The sequence below is a fragment of the Toxorhynchites rutilus genome, chromosome 3 (assembly GCF_029784135.1).
Source record: "Toxorhynchites rutilus septentrionalis strain SRP chromosome 3, ASM2978413v1, whole genome shotgun sequence".
Taxonomy (NCBI): domain Eukaryota; kingdom Metazoa; phylum Arthropoda; class Insecta; order Diptera; family Culicidae; genus Toxorhynchites; species Toxorhynchites rutilus.
The window spans coordinates 55,653,689-55,678,621 of NC_073746.1; the positions used below are offsets into that span (position 1 = coordinate 55,653,689).

Here is a 24,933-nt window from a genome sequence, read left to right on the forward strand (position 1 = left end):
TAATAAAATTGATGTATTTGGAAAATTAATTTAGGAATAACATTATGTCTAGAAGAATTCACGCCACATATATTCCAACCGTCAATTCAAACCGCGTTTATCGACGCCGCGTTCAAACCCCCACACTGGTGTAATGTCTAATTCCCGCTTTCTTGATGCGCGATCATTTTCCTTCGGTTGGGTGTATGACAGAAAAGCGCGATATCCGTCTGAATGAAGCACTCCTGAATGAAGCAAAAGCTTCATTCATCGAAAGACAAAAACGAAAACAGTCACGCTCTGAGCAGTAAGAAGAGCAGTGTTGACTCCATGATATGGTCCAAACGAACCGCATAAGGTGACCTAAACAAACACATGGCCGCAAGTGACAACAAGTGTGATATCGGAATTGCTCTGAACGATTTGCCGAAATTGCGTTTGAAAATTATTTCTATACTTTATTAGTGAAGTGCAATTATATCCGCTTTATAAAGGTTGTGAGTAACAGAATGAGCGTGGATCGCCGTTAGTGGATTACTTGGAAAGGTAAGCAGCACATTCCAGCTCTTAACTCAAGTGAATACACATCTCGTTGTTTTCTCTATTCCTCCCCCTGTATCCTTATGTTTACCGTCATCATGCGGTTCCTTGGTTTTGGTCGAAGTCATTCTGCGCACACTATGTTAAGAAGAACTGACTACCGTCAAAATTTATACACACTGCACAGTGGAGGAAATTGAAAGTTCCATTTTTTTTCAAAGTTTAAAATTATCCTCCGATTCTTCGGAGAATCCGTAAATTATGCCATTACTGATAATAGAAAATTGTAGTGGGTAAAAACATTAATCAGACCCAGTGAGTCCGTCGCACAACAGCTGTAAGCATAAGAAACCGGATTTTTTCATTAAAATACACGTTTATGGTTCTTGAATGGTTCAAAATATTTTATTAAATGTAATGATCATTGGAAGCACATTGGTTATTAAGGACATCTTTAGGCCATTTATGAATGTCACCTGTCATCGAGTTATTTTCGCACATTTTTTTATTGAAGTGCTGCTTGTAGACGAATGCGTGTCCCATCGATAAAAACAAATGGTATTCAGGAGGAGCCAAATCTGGTGAATAACCCGCATGCGGTCAACTTCCGCTCAACTGTTTCTGTGTTCATTTAAACCCACTGTTTCAGAAAACGTTCACTATCAACAGTGTCACCGGTTTTCAAAAGGTCAATTTCAAGATGACACCTCGCTGATCTCTGAAAACACACAGCATTATATCGCGGTCGATAAGGTCGGTTGGCCGGAGTCAACATATGTTCTTTTGCGCTTGAAATGTTTGAAATATATACACTTCTTATTCCTGGCCACAAATCGATGCAAAAATAACTTTCGTCTGTACCTGGCAAGTCAAATGTAGTTCCTCACTCTTTACATCTAAATTACCACTTTTAAACTTTTCGAACTCATGACATTGTGTTTTACCAAGACCATTATCCCCGTATGCTTTTCACCAACATTATATGCGAATTGAAAGCGGATATTTGCAGTTTATAACAAAAAAATCTATGAAAACCGCAGAGAGTCATTACGTTTCTAACATCTGTCAACGACATCCAATTACAAAAATCAAAAATTTCATGCGACCACAGAATTTCGTTTGGTATTAAAAATAGTGGATATTTTGATTGTGTAATATTCACCCCAAAGACGGTTACTCGAACGACAGCTATCCGAAAGACATATACCCAAATTCCAATAACCCGAATGTAACAAATCCCGAGTGCAACATTTAAAAAAATATTATCAAAATGATAACATTATTAAGTTAAAATTATCAAAATGATAATATTGGTACATTAACTTATTAATTATTAAAATGATAACATTAATTACTAATAACAGTGGTACTGGTATCCAAAACTCATATATTACGTGGATAGAGCATGAACAAGAGAACGAGATGTTTGCGGATTATATTTTTCGAAGTTATGAAAGGCGTCGTGCACAAATTACGTAACGCGAGTAGGGGGGGAGGGGGGTTTCGTTACTTAATGTGACATAGGGGGGAGTGGGTTAGCCGTGATCGTTACGTTACAAAATTCCATTTTTATTCCTAAATAAATTCACGCGCTCCTATATACTTGAGCAGCTGAGCCAAAATGATAAAGTACGTGTTGTAATGGGCAGTATGCAGGCACCGATGAATGCATTTCGAATATCGCCTTAATCTACCGAATCATGACTTTGTCTTGGTAGCTAAACATAAGCTTATTCCTGTTGTTATCACTGGATGCAAAATAAAGCTAGTGCATCTCGGTAATGCTGAAGCAGTTCAATGCAGTGGTCCAATGTACGTTGCGATTCGTTCAGGAAGGCACTGTTCTCCGAACGTATTTTCTCATGGGTTTATTTTTAAAAAGGTTAACAAGGTGTGCAACCTTTCTGAATTCGAGATTATTCGGTATCAAGGAATAATCAAGCCAGTAATCAGAATTAATCTAGATGGAGGACCAGACGAAAACCCTTAAAAAGGTCATATTTATTTTCGATTTATCATTTTAATCTGTTGAATCTTGATGCAATATTAGTTCCTACAGATGCTTCAGCACGCAGTGCTTTCAACTGAGTTGAACGTCGGATTGCCCCTCTTTCCCGGTAGTTAACAGGTTCAATACTTCCTCATAATCATGAGGGATCTCACTTGGATTAAAAACTCAAAACTAGGGACCGAAACTGGAAACAAAACATTTTGAGTATGCAGGGGAATAGTTAGCTGATTAGTAGAATAACCTAGCGATCGACGGATATCCCGTCAAAGCAGATTGTATTGATCCGATATTAAGCCGAGTGGTTTGCTCGTCATGTGAGGGCATCGCAAGACCCTTTGCAAGTAGTGGAATGTAACGACAGGAACTGCTGCATTGAACGAAGCTTTAGTTACTATTGTGTAAATCAACATCAATTTAAAGCAGCCCATGTTTCCTTCAGCTAAACACTATATGTTTTGGAAGCACCAATTCCAACAGATGTGAGCAGATATGCAACCTTCCTGATTCTTCTGGATTTTCAAGACTTTTTGGCACGTTCCCTGATATTCTGACAAATACTAAATTAAAGCCTGATTTTTAAGAAATGATCCTGATTTCTCCTGATTTTTGTACTTTTTACTTTATCAGTATAAAAATTATCCGTAAAAAATATACTGGCATCCTTGTCAAAGTTTTCCTGGTTCGAAATGAGAACTGTCAACTGTCCTGAATCTCCGGTCTGCACATATATATTGCTTACATTAAATTAAATTCTCCTAATACAAAACTCTACCAAACTTATTTATTAATATGTATGATCGTTGAAAATCTATTCAGTCGATTACTTTTCAGATTTATCAGAATGAAAGTTCCGAATTATTTTCACAACGCACAAATATTTCAAGGCTTTTCAAAACAGTGCTATATAATTTCATATAACCAGAACATTTGACAAATCTAAGAAATGATAATGAGATTATGTCTGAGGAACAACATTACCTTGTATGATGTGTAGATATGAATTGAATTCATAGTCAGGTAATAAGATTTTTTATAACATTCGCTCGTCAGATCAGATTCAAAGTAGAATCAACTTTAAGTGTGTTCAATTGAGTTAAATAACATCAAAGTTTTAAAAAAATCAACAATTCACCAACTGTCGATGTGATTTTTTCTTCTAATGAATAAAGATTCATTCCAAAGTATGGACGATGAATTCAAAGAAATTCTGAATATTGATTTCTCAGAAAATCACTGCAGTGATGCTGTAGGTTTTGGGAAAAAATATAAACGATCAAAGGATCTCTACAAAATTCTCTCAATGGCAAGAACTACAACTGGTCAGCATAAAAATACGAGGATAGAATTTCTGAGCTGTACGAAAGATGACGTAAGATTGTAGAACGAAACAAAAAGAATGTAGAATGAAATTTTGAAAAATGGTGAGTCTGCTTATAAGAATTATGATTTTGTTTTCCCGAAAATCGGCGCGACAACCTAATATGAGTCATCCTGATTTCTTCTTGATTATTCTTTTCATTCTTCATTCTTTCATTTTTGAAAATCATATTTGACTGGATGTGAGCATTCATTTTCCGTCTCTGTTTGTTCCAGATTCTATGAACTTGCCGAAAGTTCTTGCGAAGTCACTACTTGCATATGAGAAACTTCCGTATGAACATTTGACTTCGACCTGGGCAGATATTTGATTTTATTACGTTGATACTCTCATTACTTGAAAAGCTGGAAATTTTTCTATTGACTTTGACTTTGTGTACAGATTAGCGTTACGTAACTTGAGGGGGAAGAGGGGTTTGTCTTGCGTAATTTTTTGTTACATAGGAGGGGAGGGGGTCCAAAAATCGCATTTTTAGCGTTACGTAATTTGTGCACGACGCCAAAAAGTGACATAGTTTCACTTTTATTTCAATTAAATGATTAATTTTGTATAAATGATGGGCTTTCAAATTCGATCATAAACTCTTAGAGGCGAATGAACTGAAAAGTTTAAAGCCTCTTTAATCCAACATCATCATCATCGATCATAAACATTATCCAGTCATTTGGATCACGTAGCCCATATACGTTGAAGAAAGTTGTCAGTTTGAAGCTGTCACTATAAAATTCAAAGGATGAGATAATGAGATCAGTTAAAAAAACGAAAAAGAAAAAAACAAATAATTCGTTGAAGGGAGACAACAAAACAGTATTGAAACACAGCGAAATTCTTGAGCATTTGCGAATAACAAGGTCACACGAATACCATTTATCTGGATAAAACGATTACCCGAATAGTAATCCCGAATGAGAATGAAAGAAATATTTAAAAAAAATCATTTTTGTTTATAATCCTGATAATACAGACAGAGAAACTGATTTGTCAAAGAAGGAATAATTTTCTGTAACCATTGAATTAAGATATTTACCAATTCAAATATTTAGAACGTATTAACGCCAACAAAGCGCATTTTTTATTAGAAGTTAAGTTTTTCATAATGAAATTTTTCTGATGTCAATCTAATGGGGGCTAAGTCACCATCTAACAAGAATAAGGAACCGAGGTCGCCCCAAGCCGCTGAAGTGACGCAATTCGAGTCGGACGCCGACCCGCCGTCGGAAATGGTGGCCTCTCGCAAGCAAACCTGTATACCACTCTTATATAGTTATCGTTCTTCCGATGAAACGTGACATCGGGAAAGAAGCCATACCATGTAAGCTAACTATCGAATAGTATGGGATGGAAGAACTTGTTGCTTGTTGCATTGTAAAGCATATGCGAGTAAAATCGACCTTTTTTTCATTACATCGTTCACTTGTTTTACTATTTCCACTATATGTGTCTAGGACAAAAACATAGGTGAGGATATTTTCTCTCAATTTGTATATTTGAAATCAAAATTCATCCATTAATTAAAGAGATGTTAACATTCAAAATCATTCACTTTTCCCACCCGAAACATTAGAATGGGTCCTATGTTGAAAAGACAGACGTAGTCCCACGTCAAGAAAAACTTAGAGCTTGGTCGTTAATGGGATAATAATTAAAATTGTATAATATTGGAAATTTTAGGTAACTGCCACGGGATTAAAAAAATGAGAAGGATCGGGTCAGAGTCGGTTGTTTCGCGGCTTATTTGACATGGAATTACAATATCCAATATAAAAAATATGATATTATATAATCTCTGAAAGATGATCGTTTTAGTTCCACCCGACAAAATATATGCGGCGGTAGTGAGATATGTGTATATTTTAAAATTCTCAATCCGCTAATACACTAAAAGATTTTTCCTGGTAGCAATTTATAAATCTGGCAACCCTGATGCCACCACCCATCGGCCACCGGTCACTAGGGGAGCACAGCTATGAATGGGGCGGAATGCATTGATTGATACCGATATTTCCGCAGAAGCGGTGGCACTGGCGATTAAGATATGATCACTTCACTTTTCCACCGCTGTCGGTGGCGTTCCGCGGCAAGACCCATTACCCCACAGCATCAGACCCCACAGTGTAAGGTGTATGCTCCGTTTGGTCTCTCCACACTTCGCGCTCGGTAATGACGTGCTTTCTTGGGCGGTTGTGTTGTTGTTTGTGTGCGCAGCGGTACATTATGTATACAGAGCGTAAATACACGGAGCTACGTGTTATTAGTCTCAGTTATGAATCGCTCTCGTGCATCTCGGATGCCGCCGTCTGTCGTCGTCATCTTCTGAACGGGATAACTTGACCTTTCGAAAGCAAAAAAAAAATGCCACAGATTAGTGTGCGATCTCGAGTGCGCTGAGTGTTGTGTTTTGCTTTCTTCAGCGTTAGATTTCATCTGTGCCTTTCGATTGATGACGATGTGAAAAGGTAAAAAACTCAACGCGTTATATGTCAGACCCGTGCTTCTAGGCTACTTCCCCAACGGTGTTGTGTGAGATGGTTCAGTGACGACGAAATTGTGAAGGTATTGTACACAGAGTGCGATGATCGATCGAATCGAACGGATAAACTAGATCAACAAAAGTGGCTTCGTAAGCAGTTTTCCAGTTTGCGCGTGACTTTAGCGCGGTCATCACCATATCGCCATGATCGCCCTTCTGGCTATCGGATATCTCAATGGCGCTGAAGTGAGGCGTAGCTGAGAGGTATACGCGCGCGTGTAAAGTTCATTGAAATCTATCTATCCGGACGGTGTCGTGTCGAGCTGTGGCGGATCAGGCGTTAAAGAGCAACTAGTTCAGAGCATATGGTGTGGGTGTGTATGTGTGCATATTATTCAGAAACCAACAATCAGCGCTGCCAGATGACACCTGGTATTTGAAGTGTTACGCATAATTGATTACCTCGCAGTCAAGGTATTCCGCTTGAAGAGAAGCTCTAGTTTATCCCCTGGGTCACCGGCTAGTAAAGCCTCGATGTGTTCAAGTTACTTCTCGAAATGGGATCGATTTCAACACTAGTTGTGTAAACGCTATACGAAAAAATGCAAATTGAGTGTCATCTTCGGCTTCAAGGTTATCGAGTCATTGAATTGGTTATGTATATCCATTTTTTTATGTTCAGCCTTTAGACATTAACATACAGTTCCCACGAAAGAAAAATTGTCCAATAAAATACGGTTGACATTTCTGCTCTGCATAAGGACCTTCTCTTCCCAAGGTTATTTCGTTGTGATATTAAGGGGTGCTCTGTAAAATAAACAGGAGCTGATTCGAACGGTCCAACAACCTTTCAGAATTAAATGTAAATTCAACCAAAACATTGATCTTCTGGACACTAACATTAACTGCTCAATAAATTTAGTAGAACTTTAATTTCTCATTGTGTAATTATCTTATGTGATTATCGAACAGATGAAGATTCGATGGCTGTTGTGAAAACATTCAAGGAATCTTTGGGGAATGAAACTTAACATACAAGACAAGAATCCGTATGTGATGCTTTCCTATTCTCTGAACATCATTTGGTTATGAAAGGCACCATTTTACATGTAATATCAGAAATTGCATAAAATAGAATGTACCCAAAAAAATTGTTTTCATATTCATCAATCCTCGTATATTTATACATTTTTGAAAAAGTAGAAGTGGGTTGTATCTGTGATACAACCGCAAAATGGACGCAGGACTACCGTTGGCTTAGCAATCAATAAGTAACAATAATGTAGCTCATTTCATCTTTCGAATAAAGTGATTATCATGCCACTTCGTTTAGCCTCAAAAGAAATAATGCGCTCAAAGGAAGAATCGATTCCTCCTCAGAAATACCCAGCGCAAATAATACACTTCAGCCCACCAATTGGAATCATCGATCGGTTGTGGCATTCGTCAACAAATAATATTAAAACTCTTGCTTTCAACAAACAATATGGTTTCTTTGATATGGTGGAATATTTTCTACATCATATCAAACATTTCAATTTCTCCGCTATTAAATACATAGCCAATGTCACCATTTGAAAACAATCTGTATCGAATTGTCATCCACACTTCGTTTTTTGCTAAACGCTCCGTTCGATCCGGCTGCAGAAAAGATAAGGAATTGGGAGAGAAAATCATATACATAGGCGTGTGAGCGAGACTTTCCTTATCTCACTTCGCAATAACAACTAAATGGATTTCTTCTTCTTTTTCTTGTGTGATTATAGAGACTTTAAACATCTACAGTTTATTCGACTCTAGCCCTGAGAAGGATCCTTGTGGAAGAAAACTCTACTCCAAACTCCAAACTGTCGTTCGACGCGCGTCAGCGAATCGTGTCCGCTTCCATCAAAATCATACGTTCTGTTGGTATTAGAAAATGAACTGAAAAGTTTGAAACCTCTTAAAAACAAAGAACTGAACTGAACTGTTGAAATGGATTTCCATTCCATTTTGCTTGTGAATGAAACTATCGTTATCTCTTTCAGATTTTTCTAATCTGCCTTCCACATGTATTCAGTTCTGTTGAATTTCATTCGTTCTGAAGCAGTTCAATCCCAAGCAGTTCGCTTGGAATCAGTCCATCCAATCTTTTTGACGAACTACGTCGTTTCGTACCATTCACGAACGGTTTGTCCATCTCTACCACGGAGGCTAACGCCCGAATTGTATGCACACATGTTTGTTGCTCTTCCCCCACAGTGCAAATAGCGAGTAAAATTCAAATAACATACCCACTTTATTCGCTAAATTTCACTTGTCACTATCTGGTTCACTTGTTTCACTATCTTCACTGTTTGTGTTTCAACCAAAACCGAAATGCTGAATAAATTTCCTGTTTAATGGTATACACTGCGTTTCACAACTATAGAACCACTCATTTTTTTTGAGTCCCAGAGATATGGAAATATTCGATTGAATTGAAGTATATAGTGTAGAATACAATAGATATCTCCATTTATAAGACTGGCCATTTCAACTTTCTTGTTATGTTCAGGCGCGAAACATTAAGAACACTTAAATTCCAGTGTTTCATAACTATAGAGAACCAGATGGAAAAACTCTCACTCCTTCACAAAATTAACGTCAATTTAACATGAATTGAATTTAACATTTTAAGAAAGTTCTCTCCAAACCATCAAACACGTTCGGTAAATCCTTCCAGTATGAATAAATTCTGTTCAAGTTGAATTTCTTTTTATCAGAGAAGTTCTCCTGAACTAACGAAACCCAAGGGATTAGCTTCCACATTAGTTTTTGGACTCGCAGCTTCGGAAGCGGAATTTTTATGGTTTGGGGAGAATTTTCTCAAAAAGGTTGCCTGATTTAGATAGCTAACCATCAACACGAATGAACAGTCAGAAGTGCAACGGAGTACTTCAGAATCATTTACTACAGTTTTTGCATCAAAAACAATGTGTAATTCGGGTAATTTGGTATCAATTCATAAAATCAGGGAGGTCATGGCATGGTTTAATGAATAGGGGCCTAAGATTCTGGACTGGTCAGATTGTTTACAAAATCAAAACCCTGTAAGGAACTTAGGGGAAGTGATTGGACGAATAGCAGATGCAGCTTACAAGCAATATGAGTGATTCGAAGAGCCTAAACAAGCAATATCTTCTGTGTAGAATGAGATGCACACTACAAAATGGCGCGGTCTGGCCGAAACCGTCCCGAATGGGTTATTTGAACTGATTGAGAACTAAAGATGATCTACGATTTAGAAACTTATCTTAATTCATGTTAAATTGACGTTTATTTTGTGAAGGAGTGAGTGTTTTTCCATCTGGTTCTATAGTTATGAAACACTGGACTTCTAGTTTTTTTGAATATTTCGCGTCTGAATGCAACAATAAAGTTGAAATGACCAGTCCTATAAATGAAGATAGTTATTTTATTCTACACTATATACTCCATTTCAACCGACTTCTCCCATATCTATGGGGACTCAGAAAAAATGAGCGCAATACAACGCAATGGCGATTTTGAGTAATGTGCATTTGAAATCCCTTAATTTCACGTTACATTTTTCATAGAGTGACTCCCTTATATAAAATCAAAGACCAATTCTCGTTTCGAATTCGTTCAGAATGTGATAGAGGATCATATTTGATTAAAAAATCTTTCTACGCATATGTTCGAATTTCAACAATGACAGAGTTATTGAACTTTTACTCTGTTTCGGGCTCTGTCTGCTCGGATTCAAAAATTTCTCTACGTAGGACAAAACTGTGGCTTCAATTTGGAAAATGAAAAAAAATAATACAGATTCTAGTGGTAAAACTATTAGTGGATTTAAGTAACATTTTAGAAGTTAGTGGTTTTTAGAATGTTGTTCTTTATTTTATCAAACAAATACATAATAAACTTGAATGTTACTATCAGCCAAATTAAAGCTCTTTAACCGCTTTACAATTCGTTCTTAGACACCTAACTTCTATCTTTTTTAATTTCGTTGGAATCATTTTACATAATTCCAGGTGAATCTTAAACTAGAATTTACCAAAATCACGATTTTTACTCCACTGCACTCATAAAAGCCAATTAACTTTCACTTTAACGTTGGAATATTTCATTTTTGATTGAAATATGTCGTATTTGAAATATAAAATAAAAAATTAACTGCATATAACCAAGATGGTATATAATCGAGTCCGACCTGTACAAGACGAAAACGAAATGCATTTTTTCTCAAAAAGACTAGCTCATTGGCTTTAATTTTATATGCCGATCATCTGAATTCGTCCAGTAGTTATAAAGTAATAAATTTTTGTAAAGTCATTTTTGGAAAAAAAATATTTTTCGGACCACCGTAAAATGAAAACGGACACCATAATGAAAAAAAATACGGGTCTACCAATTTCAATGAAAATCTGAGAACTACTATATCGGTTTAGAATAGAATGGCTGAATTGTTGAAACATTTTCTACTCGTAAAATTTGGCTCCATTGGCGCTTGATCCAACACAAATGGAAGAAATAGAACTAACTACAAGCGTTAGCTTCGAAATAAATTCCTTCCTTTTTTTTTGAAACTTATAAATTGAAAAACCATGCTTTCAATTATGTATTTCATTAATAAAATGATCGTGGGAAAGTCATCAATATTGAGCCTTGGCCGCGGCCATGGGGAAAGGGAAGATGTTAATGTCTCAAAAACTATATTCCTACAATACCGTTAACGAGCGCGACGAAATTTGTAAATTAGAAAATGAACCAAATCGTACACAGCTTTCGGAATTTTCATCTTCTAAAATTACAACCAACCATTCACCTGGCGTCTGCAGCAGCACCAGACCCTCCCAACTGGCAGCGCTGATTGAGCATAACAAGTGACCGAGGAGAGAAGAAAAAAAAATTATGCGCCCAATGGGATAGGTATGTCCGTAGCGGAACAATAATAAGCGGAGTAGTGGTTGTGTGCGGCGGTTTACACAGACGCGAGAGCAAAAGCAGAGAAATGAACGAATAACCGTATCATGTCGATTAAATACAACACAGTCAGTTCACAGTCAGTCTGTCGAGAAGTAAAGTTTGATGAGGAGCAGAGCAAGAGTAGTGCCCGTGTGGCAAGGCAAGAGCTTTGACCTCTATAGAATATAAAAGTTGAGTTTGATGACGTAACGTGTTTCTTATTGCTCACCGGACTCGGAGTTCGTGACCATTCTCTTGGCTGCCAGTAGCGAGTCAAGTGCACAAGTGCTGTTGACTTCAACCAAAACAGGAAATCGCTCGACCCGTCCCCGAAGCGTACGACGCGAAGAAAAAAAAAGAGAGCGGCTGCTCTCTTAGGTAACATAACTTTATGATTTGACCTTTCCAATTATCGTTGTTTCATATGTAGTGCAGCACCGATCATCATAATTTAAAGTGTACCGTTTCTAATGGAGCCACATAATTTCGATATCAAGCCAAATATACAACAGATGAAACTGGAACCGGGAACGCAACATTTTGGCAGTAGTCTTGATGACAAGGCAGCGAGTCTGCAGCACCTGTCCTCCTTGAGCAGCATGAGCATCGAGTTGTGTCTGGTGTGTGGCGATCGTGCTTCCGGACGACATTATGGCGCCATCAGCTGCGAGGGATGCAAAGGGTTCTTCAAACGGTCCATTCGCAAACAGCTCGGCTACCAGTGCCGGGGGTCAATGAACTGCGAAGTAACCAAACACCACCGCAACAGGTGTCAATATTGCCGGCTGCAGAAATGCCTCGCTTGCGGAATGCGAAGTGATTGTAACTTAACTCCGTAGCTATTTGACCACGAAAACCATTCAGTTAATGTTTTTTTCTCACTTTCAGCTGTTCAGCATGAACGCAAGCCCATCATCGATAAAAAAGATGGCCAGGCTGGGCCCAACCCAAACAGCAAATACAATCCCCATCGAAATAAAGAATATCACAATGAGCAGAAAGCGAGTGCTGCTGCGGCTGCTTCATACCTCAACATCTTCCCCGGCTTCAACTTGGCAGAGTTCACCGCCAATTTGAGCAAGCGAGTAACAAAATCTCCTCCAGTGTCATCGCATCTATCCTCCACCAATACAACCCCTTCCAATCCCTTCGGTTCGCTGCATTCCCTCAAACCCCAGGAGGAACGCCAGTCATCTCAGGTGGATTCAATTGCCGCTCTAATCGGTCTGAATTCCACGGCGGCAGCAGCCGTTGCAATGTCGAGTCTCGGTCCACCGCAGCAGCAGCAGCAGCAGCCACCAACGCTTGATCCACCGGAAGTTCCACCAAAACCGATGCCCTCCTCAACACACCCCCTGCCGATGGACACGGGGGAAAATACCTCCATAGAGAAGAGTCTGATGTGCAACTCGCTCGAGTTCATCCAGAATCTTGAGCACGAGCTGAACAACAATGTCAATAACAACTACGGCATCAAATCGGAGCTGAACAACGGGCGCGACGACGACCGGGACGATGATTGTCTTAATTTCGACTACGGTAGCCTCGAGCTGTCGGACAGCTGCTCCAGCTTCGACATCCAGGTGCCAAACGTCCTGCCAAACTATCTGAGTGCACACTATGTGTGCGAAACAGGTTCGCGGCTGCTCTTCGCCACCGTGCACTGGATGAAGAAGAATCATCTTTTCTCGATGTTGAGGTGAGTTTTAGGATAGATTGACTTAAGATTGATAAGAATTTGAAGCTCTCCAAAGGGTCAAGAATGATTGGGAAAACATTGAATGGACACGTATGACATACGAATTATGTTTCACAAAACCAAGAATTTGCATTCTCTTGTTTGTTTTTCTTCAAATCTGGGAAAATTCGGTTCATTTAGAGTGATAAATCTCTATATTGGTATGAAACATATGTGTTAAAAGGTAAACAAATAATTCAAAATTGCACACTCTAGCTACGCTACTTATTAATGGCTTGGCAAGTTGTTAGGGTACATTTTTACAAAACCAATGATAAACAAAATGTGCTTCGAATGTTGTTAAGCATCGCCATGAATAGTCCCCCACGAGCTCATATCAATGGTAACGTTTGCAATAAAAAATGGCATTTTTTCGGATGGTGATAAAAAAACTAAAACAGATAATTGAGTTTCATAAATTTGCCATGGAAGGTGATTATATTAGCTTACTTGCACTGAAATTCTACGCCCTTGCGAGTGGCCTTCCGGCAGTTGACCGGAACATTCGTCATGGCGGACGAAAACATGCGTGTAGGCATGTTTTTGAGTTCTTTCGTTTTATTTATCAATTCCTTCTCAGTTTTCCGATAAAATTGTTGAAGTAGATCTTACGATTCAAGTTCGCCCAGAAATTCTCGATGAGACGCAGCTGGAGGACGTTGTGCGGGTTCGCCGACTTGGGTACCACATCGATATTCAGCCACTCCATCTCCTCTAACAATCGCTTCGAGTAGTGAGTCGATGCCCGGTCAGAACACCGCGTCTTATGGTATTTCTTGATGAACAACGCAACTTCCGGCAGACACTTCGTACTATAAATTTCCCCGTTCACGGCCAGCCGGAGCTAAAGAAAGCGGCTTTGATATCTCGTTGATTGTCAGCCACAGCAGCACCTTCTTGGGGAACTTGGTGTGTGGAATAAACTTCACTTCGGAACTCTCTTACTCCGTGGGGGAAGTAAAATACAAAGTGCCATGCCAGTCGTTGCCATCCAGGGCGAGATAGGTCTCGTCGTTCATCACCACCGCCACGTCGCGATTCGCAGGGAAAATCGACTTAACCGTCTTATTCAGCCGCTGCCCCTGCTTCATTGCCTGCAGCTCCTAGACCGGTGGACGGGACTTCCGCTTCCATGACATGACTTCCTAACTTGCGATGTAGCCACTTTTCCCTCGATCTTCCTCTTCAGCATCCTTTGGAGCTTCTTGTCGCTCAGGTTCGTCGGCCGTCCGGAACTGGGCTTTCTTTCGATGCTCTGATTATTGTCCAATAGTGCCAAGATGTTTTAGATGCCGGAACGGGCGTATACGGTGTATACAAAGTTCCGCACGATGTCCGTTTTCGACGCGGCGGGGTACCGTTCTTTAAACGCGCACACTCCTGAACGGAGTAGTTTCACTGTTTTCGCCATCACGGTTAGAGTTTGACCGATAGAGCTGTCAATTTTTTTCTGCTGACTCATGGTTACTATGATTTATGCATGGGTAGTTTCGTCAATGCGTGTGAACCCATGAAAAATCGGCAAATTTTGTCCATTATTTTTAACACAAACGTTACGCGACCGTGACCAGACGCAGTCACATGTGTACCAGTAATATTCAAAGGTTCACACCCTGTTCACAAAAAAAATCCTCAGTGTGGAAAATAAGTCTTTCGAAAGTTCCTCGTACTATTTCATAAGTTGAGAATCTGTAACTCTACGAGATTCTTTTTGGTTGTGTTAATAAGATGTACATTATTTGTTATTTTACTTTCAAGAAAAATACAGCAAGCTGAAAAGGCTTGTATACATGTAGTTTTTTAAACGAGAATTTACAAAAATATTTCTTCTAGAATTGTACGCTTGCAAACTTGCAAACTTCTTAGCAATTAATTTTGGAATGTCTGTATCTATTATGTTCTATCACTGAACTTAATAGACACAGACATTTCAAAATTAATTGCTAAGAAGTGGATTGCTTAGTGGGATTTGCTACCCGACAGCTCAAAACAAATGGCCGTAAGTTATCGGACGATTTTCAAATAATTGATAGCTCCAAAAAAAATTTCATTACATTTCATTTTATTCCACCTTCGGGTGCAAAATCTTTTGCTCGATCAATAAACTGATGTTCGATTATGCCAAGTTCAGAAACACAGGACGAGGCTCCGAAAATGAAAAATAACAACGGAAAATTGGGTTTTGGGAGCCTTGGAAGCAAATAGGTATGGTGTAGACCAGGGATGGCCAAACGGTAGTCCGCGGTCTACCGGTCGCCCGCGTAGGCATTTCCAGGCGCTCGCCAGCTGGTCTAGGATAGTGGGCCTGATCACGAACGTCACTTCACGGAGAAAACGAAATGATTAGTATGCAAAGCTATATACACTTCATTCCGTCTTCATCGTGAAGTGATGTTCGTGATCAGGCCCGGTGTCACCTTCAAACGCAATGAATTAAATATGACGGGCTTAGAATGGAAGGAATGTGAGTGATTCGATCGATTTATCTACATCGACTCTCTCTTTTGGTCATTACTTAGCTGCAAATATTAGGCTGTCAAAAAAGTCCTGCGGTATTTCCGCGAGGTGTCGTTGTAAGCGCGTAGTTCTAGTTGTATTCATTGTATCGAGTCATACTATAGCTTGTTGGAAAGGTATTTATATAGTCCTTGACAGTGTTTTGTTTGGATAAGTCGTTCGTGAGTTATAGTGTCGCAAATATGGAGCAAAATAAAGAGAAAATCCGACATATTTTACAGTACTACTATGACAAAGGCAAAAATGCATCTCAAGCTGCCAATAAAATTTGTGCAGTTTATGGACCCGATACAGTTTCCATTTCCACCGCACAACGATGGTTTCAACGTTTTCGTTCTGGTGTAGAGGTCGTCGAAGAAGCGCCACGCTCCGGAAGGCCTGTCGTCGAAAATTGCGACAAAATCGCTGAATTAGCCGAGAAAGACCGGCGTAGTAGCAGCCGTAGCATCGGCCAAGAGCTGGGGATAAGTCATCAAACCGTTATTAACCATTTGAAGAAGCTTGGATTCACAAAGAAGCTCGATGTATGGGTGCCACACACGTTGACGCAAAAAAACATCTTTGACCGTATCGACGCATGTGAATCGCTGCTGAATCGCAACAAAATCGACCCGTTTCTGAAGCGGATGGTGACTGGCGATGAAAAGTGGGTCACTTACGACAACGTGATGCGCAAACGGTCGTGGTCGAAGCCCGTGGTGAAGCGGCTCAGACGGTGGCCAAGCCCTCATTAACGGCCAGGAAGGTTCTGCTGTGTGTTTGGTGGGATTTTCAAAGAATAATCTATTATGAGCTGCTTCCCTATGGCCAAACGCTCAATTCGGACCTGTACTGCCAACAACTAGACCGCTTGAAGGTAGCACTCATGAAGAAGAGGCCATCTTTGATAAACAGAGGCCGCATTGTCTTCCATCAGGACAACGCCAGGCCACACACTTCTTTGGTGACGCGCCAGAAGCTCCGGGAGCTCGGATGGGAGGTTATTTTCCATCCGCCGTATAGTCCGGACCTTGCACCAAGTGACTACCACCTGTTTTTGTCCATGGCGAACGAGCTAGTCAGAAGTTAGCCACAAAAGAGGCCTGTGAAAATTGGCTATCCGAGTTTTTTGCCAATAAGGAAGCGAGCTTCTATAACAGGGGTATTATGAAGTTGGCATCTCGTTGGGAACAAGTCATCGAACAAAACGGCGCATATTTGACTTAAAACAGATGATTGTAACTAATTTTATGAACAAATGAAAATTCAAAAAAAATACCGCAGGACTTTTTTGACAGCCTAATACATTCCCAGCTGTATTTGACAATGTGGAAGATAGGTCAGAACCTCATCTATCGGATTCTGTAGCAAACTTAAATTGGAACGTTTTTGCAGTTGAGTTATTAACTAAATAAAAAGTTGATGAAGAGAAATCGGTCAAGTCACTTACACCCCTTTCATTCTAAGCCTCTCATATAACCCCACCTTTTGCCGTGAATATTTTATAAGGTGTTAAAAATCCGGAATAAACTTTCGAAAATCAATAAAAACTTATTTTTTTATAAAACTTCGCCTTTGAAGACTGCGAGTTTTCATGCAGTATTGTTATTTTAAACTATGATAAGTAATGTGAATTAATTGTGCAGATTTCTTTCAAGAAATATAGTCATGAATAGTGCAACAGTGATGAATGAGTAATTAGATATTTCTAAATTTAAATATTGGCCCCTATTATGTAATTCTATGTGAAAAGAACTTTGCTGGTTAGCTCTATTTTGCTGTTATAGATACAGTCGGGTGAAAGTTATCGGCATAACTTTTCGAGCTGTTTGGTTTGCTTGTTGCATTTCTGGTGTTTTGCTTTGGGAAACATTTCGGGAACGTTCCAAAATATGAAATTCATCGACGTTTGAGAAAGAACTCGGTTCGAAAAAATTCTATCGATTTACAAAATACGAAAGTTTGTTTGGTGTGATAGTTATAGGGATCGAATCGACCGTTCGATTGAATTTACACAATAGGATCCAATATATCCGATAGAGTAAACTGACCAGACGTCCCGCGTTACGCGGGACAGTCCCGCATTTCAACAAAATGTCCCGCGTAAGATTCCGTCCCGCGAAACGTCCCGCATTTGGCAAAAGAAACGAAAATGTCCCGCGATATCAATATATTTCAATATCACAATTTGATCATGTTGATTTTCTTAAACCTCAAAAAAAAACTTTTATTTGGCATACTGTTCAAGAGCGCTTCTAATGCATCCAAAGATTAATACGTTGAGTTGGTTTCATCGCACCGACATTGGGCTTTTTGTTTAGGAAGCAACAGCAACAAAATTGGAAAACGGTTTTCATAAAAGTCCCCTATTGATCCGCAGGGACCAACGTAAGTCAGACGAAAAGTTCATCTTTGGTCCACTAGCTCGGTTAGGCCTTAACGTTTTAAATAAGCAGGAAGAACTAGTGTATACTCGACAGGAAGAGGCAGAGTTGTTTGATGAAGAATCGTAAATGAAGCGCTGGGTGGTCTTACGGAAGTTGGCCTGAACCTGAACCATGGCCGATGAAAAGATGTATATCGGCGTGTTATTTTACCTTTTCGTGGTCGTCTGTCTCTCTATTTTGGCTATTCGCCCAAAAGATTTCTATCGGGGAAGCTGGAAAATATTCGGAAGGTTGATGGTCTTCGCGACAATGTCTATCTCCAGCCGATCCATCCTCCAGTGATCTTTTGGCATAATGGCTGATCCCAGGTTCGGCATAAAAACCACATCACCTTCCCAACTCCGGCAAGCACTTCGTACTATATATCTCCCCGTTCACCATATGACTCGAAAGAAGAGCGGCTTGGACATTCCCTTCACGTCTGTCAGAGAAGGACCTTCTTCGAGAACTTGATGTGAATGATATATTCGACGTCATCGCTTAGCTGGGGAACGTAAAGTACCCGGTCCCCTGCCATTCTTTGAATTCTAGCATCAAGTACGTTTCGTCTTTCATTATGAGTACGAAAACAAGTTTTTAACTTCTTTCGCCGGAAAAAAAGTTTTTCACCAGCGCCTCAAGCTACTCCTTCTGGGTGATTGCCCGCTGCTCAAATGTGGGGTGGAGCTTGCAGTATGGAAAAATCATCACGTTGTTTGACAGTTCTGCTGCTACGAAACAACATCCTTGAATATTTTTTGTTGTAGACTTAATAAACGTAAGATTTAAAGAAAATTTGTTCTTATAAACTATCTTTCATTGCCATCCGAAATTAGGTCATTTTTTTGAATGCATACGTTAACATTAAAATCGATGAAAAATTAATTGGAATTTTCGAGCATTTCATTCGATAATTTGAAGAAAAATGTATAATTTGAATCGTGCTTGCCAGACGTAAATGCTCTGATTAAGCGTAAACAAAATCTAAATCACCGAAAAATCATAACTGAGTGCCGATACTCAGAAAGAAATAATACTGATCAGTTTAGACTCGCTAAACTATGGTTTATGTTCACATAACGTATTTTTTTTTTTGTGTCCCGCGTTAGACCTCTGACCATCTGGTCACTTTACGATAGAGGGTCCTTATACCTCTAGGTAATTGAGGAATACTTTTAATTATGAATTATTTTTATTTTATAGAATAATTTATCATTGAATATTTATTAGTATGACCTATGTTTTTTCCTTTAATTAACACGTTAAGCCCCGCGTCGGACCCTAAAAGCCGACGTTCAGCTTTTCGGTAGGAAAGCGCTACCTGACTGGGACAGACAGTTACAAGATAAGAAAATAAAAATACATACGGTTTGTTTTCGGATGTTTTACAAAATCTGACTACTTACTAGTCGAATTTCTGACTATTTTCTATTCATGTAATAAGTAAGGTAAATGATTTCGGTTTGGCCAGTCGAAAATATGATCATGGTTTATCTACTTTTTTGAATGCTCTAATGGTAGTATTAGCAACTAGAGACTTGAGGCTTTTCAACAAACCCAAACTCGTATCGATTACATGTGATTTTCACGAAGAAAAATCGATTTGCATTTACTAGTTGCGTAAAAACACCCCAAATCAGACAAGCCAAGATTATTTACCCTATCTTTGGAAGCTGGGACCGACACTGATATTGCGCAAACATTATTGATGTGGGTTGAATGGAAAGCGCAGCAATAAAAATTCGGGGCTCAACGTGATAACCCTCCTATACTCGAGCATACAGTCTCACAGACAGACCAAATTTTGTTTTGAGGAGGTCGAATTAAAAGACTTTAATTGAGACTGAATTACATGTATTTTTTGGAGTTTTTTTTACTTTTATAACTTTAAATAAATACGAATAACGCATATAAATTCTCAATAGCAAAATTACAGAAACAAGCATTGTCTGTGATACCGTGCGCGAATATACGGGTTATGACTTTACGCGCGAGTACAGGAGAGTTAAAACTTTGTTTTTATCTCTAGTACCACATTCATTTTCTAAAGACTTTTTAATACAGTCAACGTTGGTAGACCGCCGCCTAACATTCAAATAACTAGTCGCCCGTAATGCCCAAAAGTTTGGCCACCCCTGGTGAAGACAGTTATTTAGTTAAAAAAGGTGCAATACTTTGTCCACTTTGTACATGATTCCAAATAATAGCTAAAAGAATGTGGAGGCAATCTAGCGTAGTGGTAACATCCATACCACTCACGCTCAAGGTCACGAGTTCAATTCTCACTCCCGACATTCTTCCAAAAATGGAAGTAGAAGTGACGAACCAGCCAAAATGTGTTAAAAGTCACTATAATAGAGAAAAAAAAAGCTAGAAGAAAGAAGAATAAATATGGGCCTGATCACGAACGTCACTTCACGGTGAAAACGAAATGAATTGTGTACAAGATTATATTCACTTCATTTCGTTTTCACCGTGACGTGGTGTTCGTAATCAAGCCATATGTGTGTGACAACCTATTGAAGTAGCATATTAATATAGTATACAAGAAAGGGAGAAAGGGAGCGATATTAACTAGCAAAATGACGAAAAGAATGAATGGATACAAATAGAAACAGGAAATAGCGACAATCCACACAGAATGACAGTCACAAATTTGATACGATTGGATTGACAGAACACAACTTATATGTTGCCTTTGAGAAAAATACGAGACATTGCTAGCTATAGGGAACAGCACTGAAACAATAGTTTCGCTATGATATGTTATATTGTGTTATGATAAATGGCAATATGTGTTATGGATAAATAATATAAAAACATATATTTCATTTAAATTTTTCGAAAAATAGTTCACAGATTTTAGATAAAAACAGATTTTTCCTTAAAAAACCGAGACACGACCGCATTGTTGACGTAGGACTAGGACTACAAAATAATTTTATTTAATTCGCTTGCTTCACTTCAGTTTTGGTGTTGATGTAGGATTACGTTTTACAGCAACATAATGGGGGTACAAATCGAAAAACGACAATCGAAACCATCGCGAAAATTGTTCAATTTCGAATGCTTGTTGCTCAGTCATTTCTTAATGGTTTACGAGATTTTTTCATCAATTGATTTGGGCACTCCAGAACAATTTATTGCAATGAAGAAAATAACATATTTTATGGAACTAACTGTCAAATATTCGAAAAATCTCATGCATTATCCAAACGGGTATTCCACGTTACGATTGGATTCTGAATCGATGATACAAGCTTGCTGCGGCAGCTTTTATAATCACAATTATTTCTCAGTCATTGCCTTAAGGATTCACGTGATTTTTGCATCCATCAATTTGGGCACTACATTACTTATTACAATCTACATAAACACCCCAGGAAGGAGTCGTTCGATTTGAGTCGTCTTTATCTTGTTATATTAATCTCTGCCTGTAGATCAATCATATGGAGAGAAAACTCGGAAAAAATCCGGAAAATTCTGAAGGAAAGTCGAACGATTCGGAAAATTGAATTGCCATGTGTTCTACAATTACATCGTTGTTAGTTCAATTGGATTTGGCATTTGCGGGACTAAGCTTCGTGTTCCGTTAGTGTGATGTGAAAGTGGCAATTGATTCTTAGCTGGAGTAACGCGCTTTTAAAATGTAAATTATGAACGAAAATTGACTTTTCTCTATTAAGGGAGTAGTACACTATGGAAACTTGCAAAAATAAAAAAAATATTTGTGGCTTCAATCACTTTATTGAGCATAAAAATCGATTTAAAGCAACTATGTGCGGAAAGTACATTACCTCACGAGGTCACTTCTCATTCCCGACATTCTTCCAAAAATTGAAATCAAAGTGACGAAAAAAATATGGAAGAATGTTCAGGTAGACATTGGGGAAAGGGTATAAGGAATGCTCTCGCTTATCCACGAAGAGAAAGGGTGTGTCTAAATTGACTTTTTCTGTTCACTTGAAATGGTGACAGCCTCTGATCGGTAGGACAGGGATATCAGGTGGTTCGGCCATCTTTGTGTTGTTATAGAATAACTGCGTCCACACAACAATCATCAGGGATGGAGATCGATTCACGGTCGGAGTCCTGGCCTCTCTCCATCCACAAGCAAACTCTGCTTGCAACAAGGAGACATCGGGGTGTTGGGCTATCAACCCCTTGAACGACAATTTATTTTCAGTCAGCAGACGATTTAATTTTTTTATTTTTAAGGTTAAATATTATATAGTTATAATATATTCAAACAGTTCAAAAATGTACTGCTTGATGATGGCTTTTTATCCACTTGAGCCTAATTAAATAAATAAAGGAAAACAAAAAATAATGACTGATTGTTGGGGTCATAATCAGTTTGACATTTTTTTCATAGCCTAATAAAACATTAAAAGTCAACAATGAATTATCAGCGTCAAATCGCCTTCATTGAATTTGACTAGTTCTGTTCTGACTAGTTCGTAAAAATATCATCGCTAACTGGCAACGTAAGTGGAACGAAGATGAATTGGGCCGGTGGCTTCACTCAATTATCCCCAAGGTTAGCCTCAAACCATGGTTCAAAAGTCTGGACTTGAGTCGGGAGTTGATTCGCACCTTCTCCCGACTCATGTCCAATCACTGTTCGTTAGATGCGCTACTCTTTCGCTTTAATCTTGTCGATAGCAATATCTGTGCTTGTGGCCAAGGTTACCACGACATCGAACACGTTGTTTGGTCGTGCGAGGAGTATCTTATTGCCAGATCGAATTTAGAAAACTCTCTTCGGGTAGAGGAAGGCAGCTCAATGTGCCGGTGAGAGATGTGTTGACTAGGTTAGACCTTGATTACATGTACCAAATATATGTCTTCCTAAAAGTTATCGATCTGATTGTCCTTATATCCTTATATTCTCCTTTTCCTTTTCCTTCGCGAGAAATCAAATCCCTTCTTACTAACAATAGGATAAGGTGAAATGTAAAAACATATTGAATATAAGATAGGCTTAAGAATTGAGTGTGATGAATGTGAGGGTGAACATTGTCAACATATCCATATATTCCTTCCTTTTCCTGAAGAAAATATGTCACCCTTCTAAACTCGAGTAGACCGCGAGTAATCGGTTTTCTACATCACTAACTTTAGAATTAAGGAAAAATGTTTATATATACTTGTAACAATACAGTGAGGAGTTTAGCTCCTTTAAACTTATGTAACTGAGCCTGTAAAAATTAACGATTGAAAAAATAATGAATTAAATAAACACTATTCCCTTGTTATAGTGATTCGTTCCAGTCAGAATTGCTCCGTCAGACTTGGCCGGAACTGTTCATGATCGGACTAGCCCAAAGCAGCGGTCAGTTGTCGTTCAACACGATCATGCTTGCGTTGATCCAGTATATGAAAACGATGATCCTGAACAAAAAATACGGTAGCGACATCATAAACTATTTAACCAAATACGTCCTGCTGATACAGGAGTTTGTCACCGACGTGCAGAAGCTGAACTTAACGGATCAAGAGTTTGCCTACATGCGACTGCTGTGCGTGTTCAATCCAGGTAAGCCACCACAAACAATCATTTAAACCAGAATAAACATCTGCATGAACCCACGATCTTCCCCAGACAACATCCTGCAGGACAACGTCAAAAACCAGCATCTGGCAAAAATACAAGACATGATACTTACCAGCTTGCGGGAGTACTACAAGCGAAAACACAGCCGACTGATAGCCAGCGGAAGCGAGGAAAACATTCGCGGCAACGATGACGAGGATGATTACTACGAGCGAAGCCACCACCAGCAGCGCCAGCACCGGCAAAATCTGGACCAGCGGCTGGTGATGATACTGATGAAGTTACCGACACTGCGTGCCTTGAACTCTAAGAAGGATCTCGAGGATCTCTTCTTCAGCAATCTGATCGGGCAGGTGCAAATCGAGAATGTTCTGACGTACATTCTCCAGACCAACGATGGGGCGGCCACGTTCGCCAGCTTGGTGCGAAACTACGCTTCAACAACCATGACCGTCGGCTGCGGGGGAGGATCCCAGATGGATAGTGACGACTGATCAGTCGTTGCCGTCCGGGAGGCGGAAGTTACAATCGTATTCTGATTTCAATCATTTTGGCGCAGTAATTATTTCACTGCCGCAAACCACGCAACCGATGACCACCGAATTGAGGAATGCAGCCAACAGGACTTGGCCTAAAGAAAAAGAAAGAAAGGATGCGGAGAATATGGATCTTATAACTCTCTTGACTGAAGGTGTTGTTTGTTGAACCGCATGTAACGTAAAACGAAAACGAGAATCCCTTTCGCTATACAATAATGTTTTGTGTGCATACGAAAGGCCACAAATTCAAAGTTTCTTCCAAAGTCTGCATATTAATGGTTTTTACTTACATACATAGTTTAGACGACTATTGCTAACTTCGTAATAATCACTTGCATAGCATAGTAAGATTATCTTATTTCTAAGAAGATACATCTGTTTGTAGGTAAACATATACACAAGTATTAATAGAAACTCACGCAATCAACAAATTAGATCGTTAAGGTTCAATGGTATAAGTGACGAATTGTTTACTTAATCAGAGTCGATCGAAGGCGCAATATGTAATATCTGATGAACGTAGGACAGTGATGCGTTAAAGCTAGTAAAACTAAAAAAAGGAATTATGAATGTAAAATCAGGAAGCCTTTCGAAAGTCTCGTAAGATGTACCTGTGAGAGGTATTACCAACTGTTTAAGCATTATATGGAAACGAAATCAAAATTTCGGATCAGATGATCGATAGACAACAGGAAACCCTTAGGAACTGATAGCTGATAGCGAAAAGTATGTTAGTATTAAATGTAAAATCAGATTCGTATATATTTTTCTGTAATTCATTTGATGAATAATACAATATATGAAAGAATGTAACATTGTTTTTATGAGTGCCTTCCACAGTTA

The 24,933-nt window shown here is 39.0% G+C and overlaps 1 protein-coding gene across 14 annotated transcripts; it reads left to right on the forward strand.

The window, feature by feature from the left end:
* The first annotated feature begins 263 nt into the window (after positions 1–263).
* LOC129775511 (nuclear hormone receptor HR78) lies at positions 264–24,903 on the forward strand. Of its 14 annotated transcripts, none has more exons than XM_055780328.1 (6): positions 6,144–6,756; positions 11,299–11,712; positions 11,765–12,156; positions 12,223–13,033; positions 23,256–23,533; positions 23,600–24,903. In XM_055780328.1, exons 3-6 carry the CDS (start codon positions 11,805–11,807, stop codon positions 24,043–24,045), a joined length of 1,887 nt encoding a protein of 628 aa, XP_055636303.1. In that variant the 5' UTR covers positions 6,144–6,756; positions 11,299–11,712; positions 11,765–11,804; the 3' UTR covers positions 24,046–24,903. The 14 variants fall into 14 exon arrangements, with proteins under 14 accessions (XP_055636307.1, XP_055636311.1, XP_055636314.1 ...); XM_055780327.1 differs by having other exon boundaries at positions 6,144–6,752; XM_055780326.1 differs by having other exon boundaries at positions 6,144–6,748.
* The last annotated feature ends 30 nt before the right edge of the window (positions 24,904–24,933 follow it).

What these genes read in the sequence shown, in the direction of transcription:
- LOC129775511 (XM_055780332.1), top strand. Translation starts at nt 11,805, where the DNA reads ATGGAGCCACATAATTTCGATATCAAGCCAAATATACAACAGATGAAA. An exon ending in TTGCGGAATGCGAAGTGATT is followed by an intron (nt 12,157 to 12,222) that starts GTAACTTAACTC and finishes TCTCACTTTCAG; the next exon opens with CTGTTCAGCATGAACGCAAG. An exon ending in GCTGTGCGTGTTCAATCCAG is followed by an intron (nt 23,534 to 23,599) that starts GTAAGCCACCAC and finishes GATCTTCCCCAG; the next exon opens with ACAACATCCTGCAGGACAAC.